We start from the raw sequence: 12,202 nt of genomic DNA on the forward strand, positions 1-12,202 counted from the left end.
ACCGATGGCTGGTGGTGTGTGTGCCTGGTGAAAGCATGCACCGACGGCTGGTGGTGCGTGTGCCTAGTGGAAGCGTGAACTTACAGCTGGTGGTGCGTGTGCCTGGTGGATGCGTGCACCAACGGCTGGTGGTGCGTGTGCCTGGTGGAAGCGTGCCCTGATGGCTGGTGTTGTGTGTGCCTGGCGGAATCGTGCACCGACAGCTGGTGGTGTGTATGCCTGGTGGAAGCGTGCACTGAGGGCTGGTGGTGTGTATGCCTGGTGGAACCGTGCACTGATGGCTGGTGGTGTGTATACCTGGTGGAAGCGTGCACTGACGGCTGGTGGTGTGTGTCCCTGGTAAAAGCGTGTACTGAGGGCCGGTGGTGTGTGCGCCTGGTGGAAGCGTGCACTGACGGCTGGTGGTGTGTGTGTGTGTGCACCTGGTGGAAGCATGCACTGATGACTGATGGTGTTTGTGCCTGGTGGAAGCAGGAGCATTCACAGTGATAGAAGACACAAATTAAACTGACGAAGAGGGAGGGGGGAGTGCTAGCAGAGGAGCATGATTCACAGCTAGAAGACACAAATGAAGCTGACCAGGAGGGAGGGGGAAAAGGGAGGGGGTAGTGCAAGCAGAGGAGCCTGATTACAGTAAATAAAAACATAGATGACAGCTGTGCACATGCACGAGCTCGTGAACGCGAGCAGGAGGCCAGCAAAAGCCTCTGGTGGCACTTTTAAAAGCCACTTATTAAATGTCTCGAAGAGACAGTGCATGCGCTGTCTCAGGCGAGACCTAAAAAGGGCTATGGAGGGAGTCAGAGTCAGTGGGAAGTAGGAGTATTCTTAATCACGTCGGGAGCAGCAGACTAGCACTAATTAAGTTGAATCAATCTATGCTTGGTTCCTGCTCCACGGCAAGATTAGGAAGTGATATTTTGGCTGCAATGGAAAATTGGGAGAGCCGAAGCAGACAAATGGTTAGCAGAGGGCAAACTCCAAACCCTTTTTGTAAATAGTGTCATGCAAGCGGGTTCCATGGGTGAGCGCATGCTCAACAAGGGTTTTAAGTGGGATAAAAAACTGAGGGGGTGGCATACTTGTTAAAGGGGCACGGCCTAAATCAGGATGTGCGCTGTACATAAACATCTCTTGTATTTAATAACCTATAATACAGTTTATCAAATTCAAACATGATGTTTGTGGCACAATGCATCGAGTACACATCCCTGGAGGACACGAATGCATGCACCCAGATGGGAAAGGCCGCTCCAGGGGAAGCTTGCCCAGCTATGCATTACTTTAAACTCTAGTTTCATTAACATCTCGTCTAAGTGCTTAAATAGCATGCGTATGTAGGGTGCTGTGTGTGTTGTAGGTAAGCCTTCCTTTCATTGTTGAGTGTGCAGTGCATCACATGACACACTCCAAGCTTACATGCCGTCCGGTGAGCAAGGGCAGTAGCAATAAGAATGACGCACTGGCAATGATTTCACCAAGACAGATATATGCATCCATCCCAGAATCCTGCCACTACAGCTCAAAAAGTAATGGGCCAATATCTGGCGGCGAGGAGAAGGAACATTTTCAACAAAAAGGGATATGCACAGTCTTGAAATCATTATGGTGTATCCAAACGTGGGTCCCTTGCTCACTTTGCCATTGGATTCAAGCTAGCCTTGCTGATTTGGGGTGTTACCCTGAAACCGGTCCCAAGATGCTTGGTTCCGGGCCAGGGATGATCTGGCTTGGAAGTTCTGGCCGGACTGTTCCCATGAGGAGCAGGGTAAAGACCGATTTGCATATGGCTGGGTATGAACTGGGGGGGGGGGGGCGAAATGAGCTAAAGCACGATGATGGATGTAACCAAGATCTAAAAGAGTACGTGTATGAAAAGTTTTATTGCTCCGTCCACCATCCAATTATGTGTGCTCCAAAGTTACCCTAGCCTTGTTGCTCTAATAGAATAGAGAAAGGAGACACTTAGGGCAGGGATGTCATTAAAACAACATCCCATTTTATTAGCTGATTTTTGACGGGGGATTGGCAAAGGTGTCATGAAATGAAAACTGGTATTTAGTACAGCGCACAGCTACTCAAACAAGAGTGTCCTGGCACTTACGCAGCGATAATAGGAGTAGAAAGGCCAGTAGTTTTATTGAAAGAACCATTAAGGTTCTTTCTAAAAGAAAGTAAGTTAGGATCAAGCCTCAAGGATTCTGGCAGGTTGTTCCATAGCTTTGCAACCATGGGATCTGCCACCTGTACGAGTAAGACGTATTTTGGGCATAATGGCCAAATTAGTACCAGAGGACCGTATGGGTCTGGACATTAAATACCAGTTGGCACATTTATTAAGGTATACAGCACCGATCTTGCGAAAAGCTTTAAAAAAGATACTCAAGGTCTTGAAGTCAATCCACTCTTTAATGCTGAGCCAGTGCAAAGATTTAAGAACTGGGGTCATACATGTTCTAAGACTAGATCGTGTGATTGCTCTGGCAGCCGCATTTTGGATCACTTGCAGACGCTGGGTCAGAGAAGGGATACCAAGGTACAGACAATTGACATAATTGAGCTTAGGTGTTACAAGAGCCTGCACAACAATCCTTCTGCTCTCCGGCGGCAGGAGCGGCAAGAATTTTTTTTAGCATTCGGAGTAAATCGAAGCAAACGCCCGAGAGAGGTTGAATCTGAGGACGCATCGACATCGATTTGTAGATGATTATTCCTAGATTTTTTATTTTCTCTTTTTCAACAGGCTGAGGTGGCAAGTCCTTAGGCCACCAGGAGCTCCAGTCAGGTGTTTCGTGACCACCAAAGAAAACCACTTCCGTCTGGTCCGGATTGCATTTCAGCTGGTTTATCTTAAGCAAATTAAAGACCTTCGGGAGGCAGGAATTAATCATTGCCCCATCAAAGTCAGGGCCTTTGTCACACGAGAAAATGTTGGCACCTGCTTCCTCTAACAGAGATGCTAAGGGAGAGAGGTAGATATTAAAAAGGTTGGGCTAAGAATAGAGCCTTGAGGGGCGCCAACATTGATAGCCAGGACTGGAGATGAGAAGGGTGGAAGCCAAATGTCCTGAGATCTATTTTCCAAGTAGGAGGACATCTACTTGAGGACGGTCCCACCGAGGCCAATGTTCTTAAGTCTATTTAAAAGCCTCTCATGTGGGACATTATCAAAGGCCGCTGACAGATCAAGCAATATCAGAACAGCCTTGCCTCCCACATCCAGTCTGTCCCTAATAAACTCAGTAACTTCCAACAACGCAGACTCTGTGCTAAAATTGGCCGTGAATCCTGACTGGGATTCGTGGAGGAGCTTCCCTTCTTCAATGTGTTCCTGCAAAACTTTGTTCAAAAATTTCTCCAAGACCTTTGAAAGGGCCAGACGCAAGGAAATCAGCCTAATCTGTTGGAGCCGCATTGGTCTTTTTTAATAAGGGCAGAATCTTAGCGTGCTTCCATGATTGAGGCATTATGCCGGTGGACAGGAAGTATTAAAAAGCTAGTAAGCAATCGGGTTGATTGTAGAGGCAATCTGAGACAGAATATTAGCTGACAGGGATCGGAGGGAGTGACAGACTTGATACTTTGAAGAATAGACAAGGATTCTTCAAGGCGAAACTCAGCGAAAGAGCAGAGGAGAGGAGGATCAGAAATGTGAGAGTTACAATTAGAATTATTGTAAAAATCCAACTCGCCCTCAGTTATATTAGCGAGTGCCAGTTGGCTCAGGGACACTTTCCCATGAAAAAAATTCAGCAATCTTCATTGTCCATTCCTCTGAGTGAGGCCCTGCTATAGCACAGGCTTTAGGAGAAGATAAGGATTTAACTATCCTGAAAATGCCTTTGCTCCTGTTTTGGGCATTAATCATACTAGATGTATAAAAGTCTGTCTTGCCCCTTTTGATCAGAGTATGATCAGACTTTAGGCTATCTTTATAGCCTTCCTATCTTTGGGAAGGTACATTTTTCGCCACTTCCGTTCCTTTATTCTGCAATTTCTTTTAACTCTCTCTTAGGTGATTACAATACCAGGGAGCTGGAGGGGATGACTTTTTAAAGAGCGGGTAATAGCCGGAGCAACGGCCTCGATGTTGACTCACATAGAGTCAGCCAGGTTTGCAAGGTCTGTTCACCAGTTGGTATCGTCAGGTCAGAGCATAAAAAAATTCAGTCAATTAGGGACCCGTTTCGATGCTCCTTTTTTAAAACTGCCAGTGCTCAGCACTGGCGTGATCTGGCCCACGTAAAGCTCTGGGCTTGTCCCTAATAAGGACATTTTCTCAACTATAACTGGCAGCATGTATTTCTGGTGATAGCCGAATTGAGCACCAATAAAGCAAGTCCTGGAATTTAATGTTACAGAGAGAAATAGGTCTTCAGCATTTTTTGCTATTCCGCATGTGCAATGCTTCATAGCATGTGTTGCCTCCTTAAACGCTGATAGCTAAAAATTCATTTTTTGCTATTCCGCATGTGCAATGCTTCATAGCATGTGTTGCCTCCTTAAACGCTGATAACTAAAAATGCAGTATGTCAAGAAGTAGAGCAACTGGTCCAAATAATTTATGCCAAAACCCTGTAGTGCATGTGCCCATTGGCTTTTCATTGTAGGTTGCATTGAATTGGATACCCTGCACGCACTCAGTTGTTTGTTTCGTGTCTGCATGCGTGTGTCCAGCACACCCCGAAGTTCAATGATATAAATATAAAGTCGATGCATTGACAGCACAAGAAAAATATTTGCTGCCGTCACTGTTGGCCTTCAGTATGACCTACTGCCTCTGGGACACAGGAAGAGCCAGATAGCTGTATGGGCCAGAATATTCAATTGTAATTCTATGTTTGCTTCTTTTCGTAAAGAAGGCCTTTGTTCTTGGCAGACTTTTCAACTAAACAGTTCAGTAAGTTTAGTTGTGATGTTTCGCAGATATTTCAGGTTTGCGAGTACATTTTAACACTGTACACAGCCCATCATGACTGAACTCCAGGTCCTTAATTTGCATGATCTTTCATAGCCACGCGGGCGCGTTTGTAAAAATAAATATCATGCAATGGCTGGCCATGGAGTTACCCTCTGGGAGTGTTGAAGAGAAGGGTATTGCGTTCCAGTTCTTCGAGCGCTACGTGTGTCTTTGGTGCATGCGAGGGTGAGGTGGGGGGTATGAAATAGTACCTTAATCACATCAGGAGTAGGGGACTTGCGCCGATTGAGATGAATCAATCTGTGCTTGTTTTTTTTTTTTTTTTTTCAGAAGTAACGTTTAGGGTCCACTGGCCAATTGGAATGGCTGCAAAGAAGAGTGACGCTGAAGCAAACAAAAGGTAACCAATGGACGGGCTTAAGGCCATTTTTTTTTTTTTAAACAATAGCGTGCCGCAAGCGAGATGCATGCGTTAGCCCATGCTCTCGCCGGCTCGACCCTCAAAAATACAGCAGAATTGTGGCGTGTCAAAACAGAAGAAAACATTGTGCATTAGGCTAGAGATAAGGCGGAAGAAAGCAGAGACAACACACAAAACGTTAGAAGCACAAGGGGTGGAGAGATAAGGGGATGGTAGAAAATACACACAAATAGGGACAGATACCACACAATGGGGGGCTTTAAGACAATAACAGTATCAAATCTATAAAGACTAAAAAAATTGTTTCATCAATTACAAAAGTACTTATTAAAATTAGAGATGGGAGAAATTAAAGAGCATATAATGATTTAAAGCAGTAAGTTTACAGGAATATGGTTTAACTTTTCCCTCACGGAACAAGGATAACTACTAGGCAAACTTCTGGAAGGAGGGAATTCTGAGTTTGTGTTTCTGTCCAGGAAAACACACAAACAAGTTCGTTTGACTGAACTGCAAACATTATGTTTGTCTACAAGTCATCCTTGCATTGTTTGTTCAACTTTCAGAAAAAAAAGCCTTTGCTTTAAACGAGCAAAACTGTCCGGAACCGAGTACCTCTACTACATTTAATGGGAGAGTACTGGTACTACTCTGGAGCAAACAGGTACTCTAAATAGAGAGTAGCAGATTTTGTATTCTTCTATTTAAGGCGCTGTAAAAAGTGGTTATTATATCAAGTAATTATTTCCAATTAGATTTGCTTCCATTCTCAATCTCTTTAAAATAGCCACATTTAAGTCATAGTAGTAAGTATTTGGGTTGGTTTTGCTTTCAGTCAACAACAAACGTTCTAAATATAGACCTCGGGCACGGATTGGAAACGATTGTGTGTGGAATGAGGCTTTACTGTCGGTAGGCGCGCGCAGGACCAGCCCCGGGGGAGCCCCCGCACATGCGCATTGAGGTTCGCAGACCCCCTGCTCGCACGAGCGGCCTACATTCAGTACGTGCAGTCTACGCCGCCTCGACGTCGTCAGATGAGACAGCGCGCTCTTACGCAACACCCACCACTGCTGCGCTCCTCGCCAATGAACCCGAGACGACGGTATTTGAAGACTGCATGGAAAATTTAAATATGCCGGCGCGAATCATTTTCCTGGGTTGCTTTAAGGATCATGACATCCTTGCTACGCCTCTGCTTCGTTTCTTTTAAGCGCCCTCCATTCAGACAGTTGAAGAAAGCAAGGCTCAGAGAGAGGAGGTGATTGTCCCAAGATCACACACTCAGGTCAAATGGAAAGCCGGGATTAGAATTTAATCCTCCTATCCTTAAGTATGCAATTTAGCTATAGCGCCTCATCTTCTGGGTGAGAACCCGAGTGGCCTCATAGGGCATTTACAAGGGAAACCAAGCTCAAAAGGGGGGGGGCATTCTATTTAATCACTGCCCTGCCACCACCCTCAGATAAAAACACCTTGTCCTGCCTTTTCAACGCTGCTCGCGTTGGAACGATATTGTACCTGAATCCATGCCTCGTCAGGGGTAGTAAGCACTATTTAAATGCAAATACAATACAACAATGGGGGTATGGCGTAGAACTAGGACCTACAATGCATCATGTACGGCTCGGCTATTAACAATACATCATTGTAGCGCCATCCTGGTGCAGCTTCCTTGTTGCAGAACAAAGTATTGCGCTACAGTGGTAACTGAGTTTCCTTATTGCACAATAATGACTTCACTCAAGCGGTGGTGTAATTTCCTTGGGACAAAGAAAATATTTATTGAGTAACACTGTAAACTTCAATGTCGACTAGCGGTGCTTCCACGGCTAGACTGCGGCGACGAAATAGTGGCTGTTTCACACGCATTGCAACCACGCGTGCATTGCAGACAGTAACTCGCAGGCAAGTCATTGGAGGGCTCGGCCAGGAAGCTGACGACATCCTAAGGCTAAAATTGCAAGTTCGAACCCAGAGACCACACCAGGCACAGCTTTCGCGTTTCTCATCTACATGTGCGAGAACCAAACCCAGTCCAGATTTCCTTCGCCTTTGACTATGGGTCATCGGATCAAGAAGTCTACAAATCCCAGAATGCATAGCAAAACCTGAACTAGCCGAGGTACCCGTTAATGGATTTAGGAGGGGGAGGGGAGAAGCAGACCACCGAGTGGCCAATGCTCGAGTCAGCTTCCAGTTGCTCATTCAGGCGCGATAGTCTTTACATTCTGGAACTTGCAATCCCGCTTTCGAAAGTAAAAAGCAAATAGTCAAGCACATGATTTCAGTGATGAAAAATGAAGGACCCTCTCAAGCCACACGTAACAAAGAATGGTAATGTATTTGTTTCTGGATGATAGTCTTACATCGCAATACGCTAAAGACCCCACCTCCTTCTCTCCACACCCCCCCCCCCCCACAAGGAAGAGCAGGAGGTTAGAGGTCAGCAGTGTCACTCTGAACTATTAATAGAGGAGACGCGGTAGAGGTTATAGCGTCGCGCCGCCCTGTATGAAAGCTGGTGTGTAGAGGAGAACCGCTAGCGGGCAATGGTGCCGACGGCCATTCCCTGCCCCCCCCCCCCCACCCCCCCCCCCCCCCAGGGGTGTATCTTGCCAGAGGACCCTTTGCGGCTAAGGCTCGGAAAAAAAGAAAGCCGGGCTCTGGGCAGAAATTAGTTTCACGTTAATACCACTTAGGTCGACGAGGGCTCACAGAATGCGTTTCCAATGCTTCTATGTACAGTGTGAAACGGGGTGTTGCGAGGAAATGTTAGTGCTCACGATAATATCGTACCAAACAGTAGCGCCATACCCCCAAAAAAGGAGGGTGTTATGAGTGGAAACGATTCCCACACCCCCTCAGAAGGAACTTGGCGGGAACGACCCTTTTATGAAGCTGCCAGCCCCCCCATTAACAACTGTACCTATAGATATAGAAGGTGGCAGGGGCACCCACCAGCAGCTGTCCTCAATAGAGAGCAGGCTCATTAAGAAGGAATTAGACGTGTTGTCCGCGCCTGCTGCGTTCTATCTTCAATTACCATGAAACTAGTTTCTTCCCCAGGCACCTTTGTATTTAAGATTATCCCTCTTTCAGTCCTCGTTTCCTGTCAGAGGCTTCACCACCCACTTTACTTTCTATCTCCAAACTCCACTTAAAGCACATCCATGAGGTACAACTCGTCCCACATACTTTACACATAATCCTTGCCGGGGTATATGCTTAGCTCACCCTTCCACCACGAGATGTTCTCTCTAAACCACTCTCCCGCCTCAGAACACAGGACTTACACATTATCTTTACACTTCAAGGCAGGGCTTTAAATGGGATGAAAAACCTGGGGGTCTCAAGAGGGCGTGGCGTAAAACACGTAAGCTAACCATCGGTTTGTCATTGCATCCAGATATATAATACAAGTAACATTATACCTACAACAAGCCAGGAGTATTGACGTAGGTAATGGTTGTTAGATGCGTGAGATAAATATGCAGCAACTATGGCTTTGTTGTATATAATATTGAAAATGATTCAGTTCTGAATTGATGAGATTGCTTAAATTCTAAAACGAGTCTCTTTGAAGTTACATAAAAGGCAGTGAAGAGTGGCCTTGTTGTAAAGTTAAGATTACATTTTCACCCTGAGGATGGGGGAAAATGGAGAGCCGGGATAGGGACCCACGCAGCATTTGCTTTGTATAACTGCCGGTGCAGAGCACCAACAGGACCCGGCTCACTTAAAGCCCTGCTTTAAGGCATCCCACTGCACCCCCACTTTTTTTTCGACGTTCACACAATCCCAGCAATTGTATTGTACCACTTACATCCTCCGCCACAGATATAAACAGCTCCTCACCCACGCTTTACATCTTCCCTCGTAAAACACCTATTTTAGGATTTTAATTTTACACCCCGTTAGTTCCCTCCCCACGTTCTCACCTTCTGCACTTGATCATGGTTGAGCTCGGTGAAGAAATACGCGAGTAGGTGGGATGCGATCATGACTTAAAAAGCCCGGGCTCAGCAAACGCCGTTTTCTCCTCACTTGCCGGCTTTCTACAATGTGCTTCTTTCAGGCAGTCACGGCCATCCCTCGCGGTTTCTACCGGGCGTCACTGCATCCTGCTCAAGCTCACTCTCTATTGGCTCAGCCAGGAGGGTGTGTGAGGGCCTGAACCGGTTTTGGACCAATAACGAGCGGAGGTCCGCCTTCCGCTTCAATGAGCCCGTCAATTGAGAGATGCGTCATCGGCTTCTTCCACAAATTCTCCCAGAGTACCAGTGGCTGGATACTGCTGCGGGGAAATTCTTAGTGACAAGCCGGTGACTTCCAAAAGCCGGAAGAATGTCGTCAGTCAGAAGTCACACGTCTGTTACAGTTTCTCAACATACAGAGCGCCTCAAACGCTTCCCCGCCTTGCTAATTTGACAATGGCCCCCTAACATTTCAATTAGGTTGTTAGTTTTGTAGCTATGTATACAAATCCTCAGCTGCGGCCTCCTGAAGGAGGAGGGCGTTGGGCTGCGCTGCATGAAGCCAGGATACGGCCCTGGAAACGCACATATACTGCTGAAGTAAGTTAAACATCAGTGCAAGGAAAGTAGAGCGAGAGCTATCCGATGGTAGTTTAAAAAAAATAAAAAAATAAAATATATATATATATATATATATATATTCGTTTATTAATAAAAACATGATAGTAGTTTCATGCCATGTGTTAAGAAGGAATGTTACTGTCGTCACGGTATGCACAAGGGCGTGCTACTACCCCAGGCTGTCTCTGGAAGAGGAAGTTCGCAGATAAGAACAACTTCTATATTGGGAGTGACGAGGGTGGATGTAGGAAGGGCACAAGTCCTAAAAAAGAAGTGGGGGGCGCTGACGTCACGAAAGGTGGCTTGCACCATCAGACTCTGCCTCCCCTCGCTCACCCCTTAGATGCGATTGCATCAGAGAAGCCAGCGCGTGAGCAGTGTTCTGGATGAGCTCCGATCTCGCCCCAGAGAGGCCAAAGAGTGAATGTGTGGCTCCATTTGTTCCAGTAATCAAGCTCCTGATAAAATGAGTGGGGGGATGCTGTCCACCCGCGTGGTACCCCAACTCAAGACCCTCATGTAGGTTCCAAGTCAAGGGGTCCCTTCTCGTGCGTGGCACTTTCCGACAGCCCTAATTTTTTTTCAGGTAACACCTCAGTTAAAATTAACTAAAACTGTTATACTAATCACTGTGGGTTCAGGGAGAGCGTACTTCTCTCCGAACAATTACAATACAATACATTGCATTCTGGGACTTTTAGGGCACAACTAGACCTGTACTAGGGACAACACTTTGCATAATGGGGGCAGAGCCTTCATCAGAGGAAGACTCCCTTAACTGTTCTCATAGAGTGGGTAACAGGAACTGTATCTTTCAAGACAATATGTAGAGTTTATTAACATTTTATGGTTGACATCAGTTTATTGTATTTTCCGAACAAAAAAAATCAACACCTACAACCAACTGGCGGATGGGAAAACATCATACAGACCCCCCAGGATATAGCGGCATGGATTAGCAAATTTAGCAGCACAAATATGGAAATTAAGCGGCACAAATATGGAAATTTAGCAGCATTTTTGCGGCACTTTATTTTACTCCTAATCAATTATTTTCAGCATTAAAACAATGAAAACTGTTTTAGCAGAGTATTCCACTTTGAAATAAGCCCTGATTAGTATTTACATTTAAGTAACATTGCTTGCAGGCATAAGTTTCTCTATGTATCTTGGATAGTGAATACATAAAAGTATACAGCCTGATTTATAACACGCCCATTAAATTGCGATTCCCCCTTCAAACACCTGTTTGCCCAGAGACCGAGATTGTGTTTTGTGATGCCTATCACACTCAATATTACCCTTTGTTCGATTTCAGCAAAGCAACCCTGCAGGAATTTAGCCAGAGGAAACGGCATGGTATGTACAGGACTGGCACATTTTTGTGCATTAAGGAATACAATTAACATGTTATTGCCCCACAAAATCAGAATTGCCGCAAAGTATCAAGTAGATAAATAATTGAAATAAAGACTCAGACAGCCTGTCAGGGCTCTTTGGGACATTTTAGTCTAACAGAGTCTGCGTTTCTCATGAATTAAGAGCATTGATCCTTGGGTTACTGCTCTTCTTCTCCCCACGTCTCGCCCTCTAGCTTTCCCTCTACCCCTTTTATTCCTCCTCCCAGGCATCCCTCCTCTTGTTCTCACTTTCATCCTTCTATACACCGTTCACTCTTTCTCAAGTCCTCTTCGTTCTCTTCTCCTCTCCTCTTTACCTTCTGGCTCCCATTCCCTCTGCATCTTTCGCTCCCTTCCTATCTTTCACTTATTCCTTCTCGCCTCTCTTGCGCACCCTTACCGAAGTGGAATACTACTTTTAGTGGTTAACCTGTCTTTTTATAGCATCCGAAGACTAATTTATGCCAATTTTAGTATTCAGTAGTCTTCTTTTTGGGAAGGCTAGTGCATGAAGACTACTGATATTTGAGTGGTACTTCTGGAATACTAACAGAATACTAAGCACATACTTATTTGTAATCGCATAGTCTTCATTTACAATGCAGAACATTTAGTGAATATAAACAATTTGAATACTACTGGACTTTATCCAGACTACTATTAACATTCTACACAAACTGCATGCTGAATGGTAGATTAATGGTGCCTTATTTAGGATGTATGACATTACAACGCATGCTTTCACTCCGCATGCCATTATGACGCAACTTTTACAACGCAAGTCGTTACAGCGACTTGCATTGGGGGTGCTGGATAGTGAATATTTTAATTTACTATTCCAACTCCAGTCCCCGTGGATAGT

The 12,202-nt window shown here is 45.4% G+C and overlaps 1 protein-coding gene across 1 annotated transcript in view; it reads right to left on the reverse strand.

Annotated features, from left to right (window-relative positions):
• LOC144791771 (hexokinase-2) overlaps positions 1-9,472 on the reverse strand; it is a 146,369-nt gene extending 136,897 nt beyond the window's left edge. Inside the window, exon 1 of the mRNA XM_078666538.1 lies at positions 9,284-9,472. Coding sequence (XP_078522664.1) covers positions 9,284-9,346 — 63 coding nt within the window. The 5' untranslated portion in view covers positions 9,347-9,472. The remainder of the gene's footprint in view (positions 1-9,283) is intronic.
• Between the last annotated feature and the right edge of the window lie 2,730 nt (positions 9,473-12,202).

This window comes from Lissotriton helveticus, chromosome 11, assembly GCF_964261635.1.
Source record: "Lissotriton helveticus chromosome 11, aLisHel1.1, whole genome shotgun sequence".
In the NCBI taxonomy this organism is placed as follows: Eukaryota; Metazoa; Chordata; class Amphibia; order Caudata; family Salamandridae; genus Lissotriton; species Lissotriton helveticus.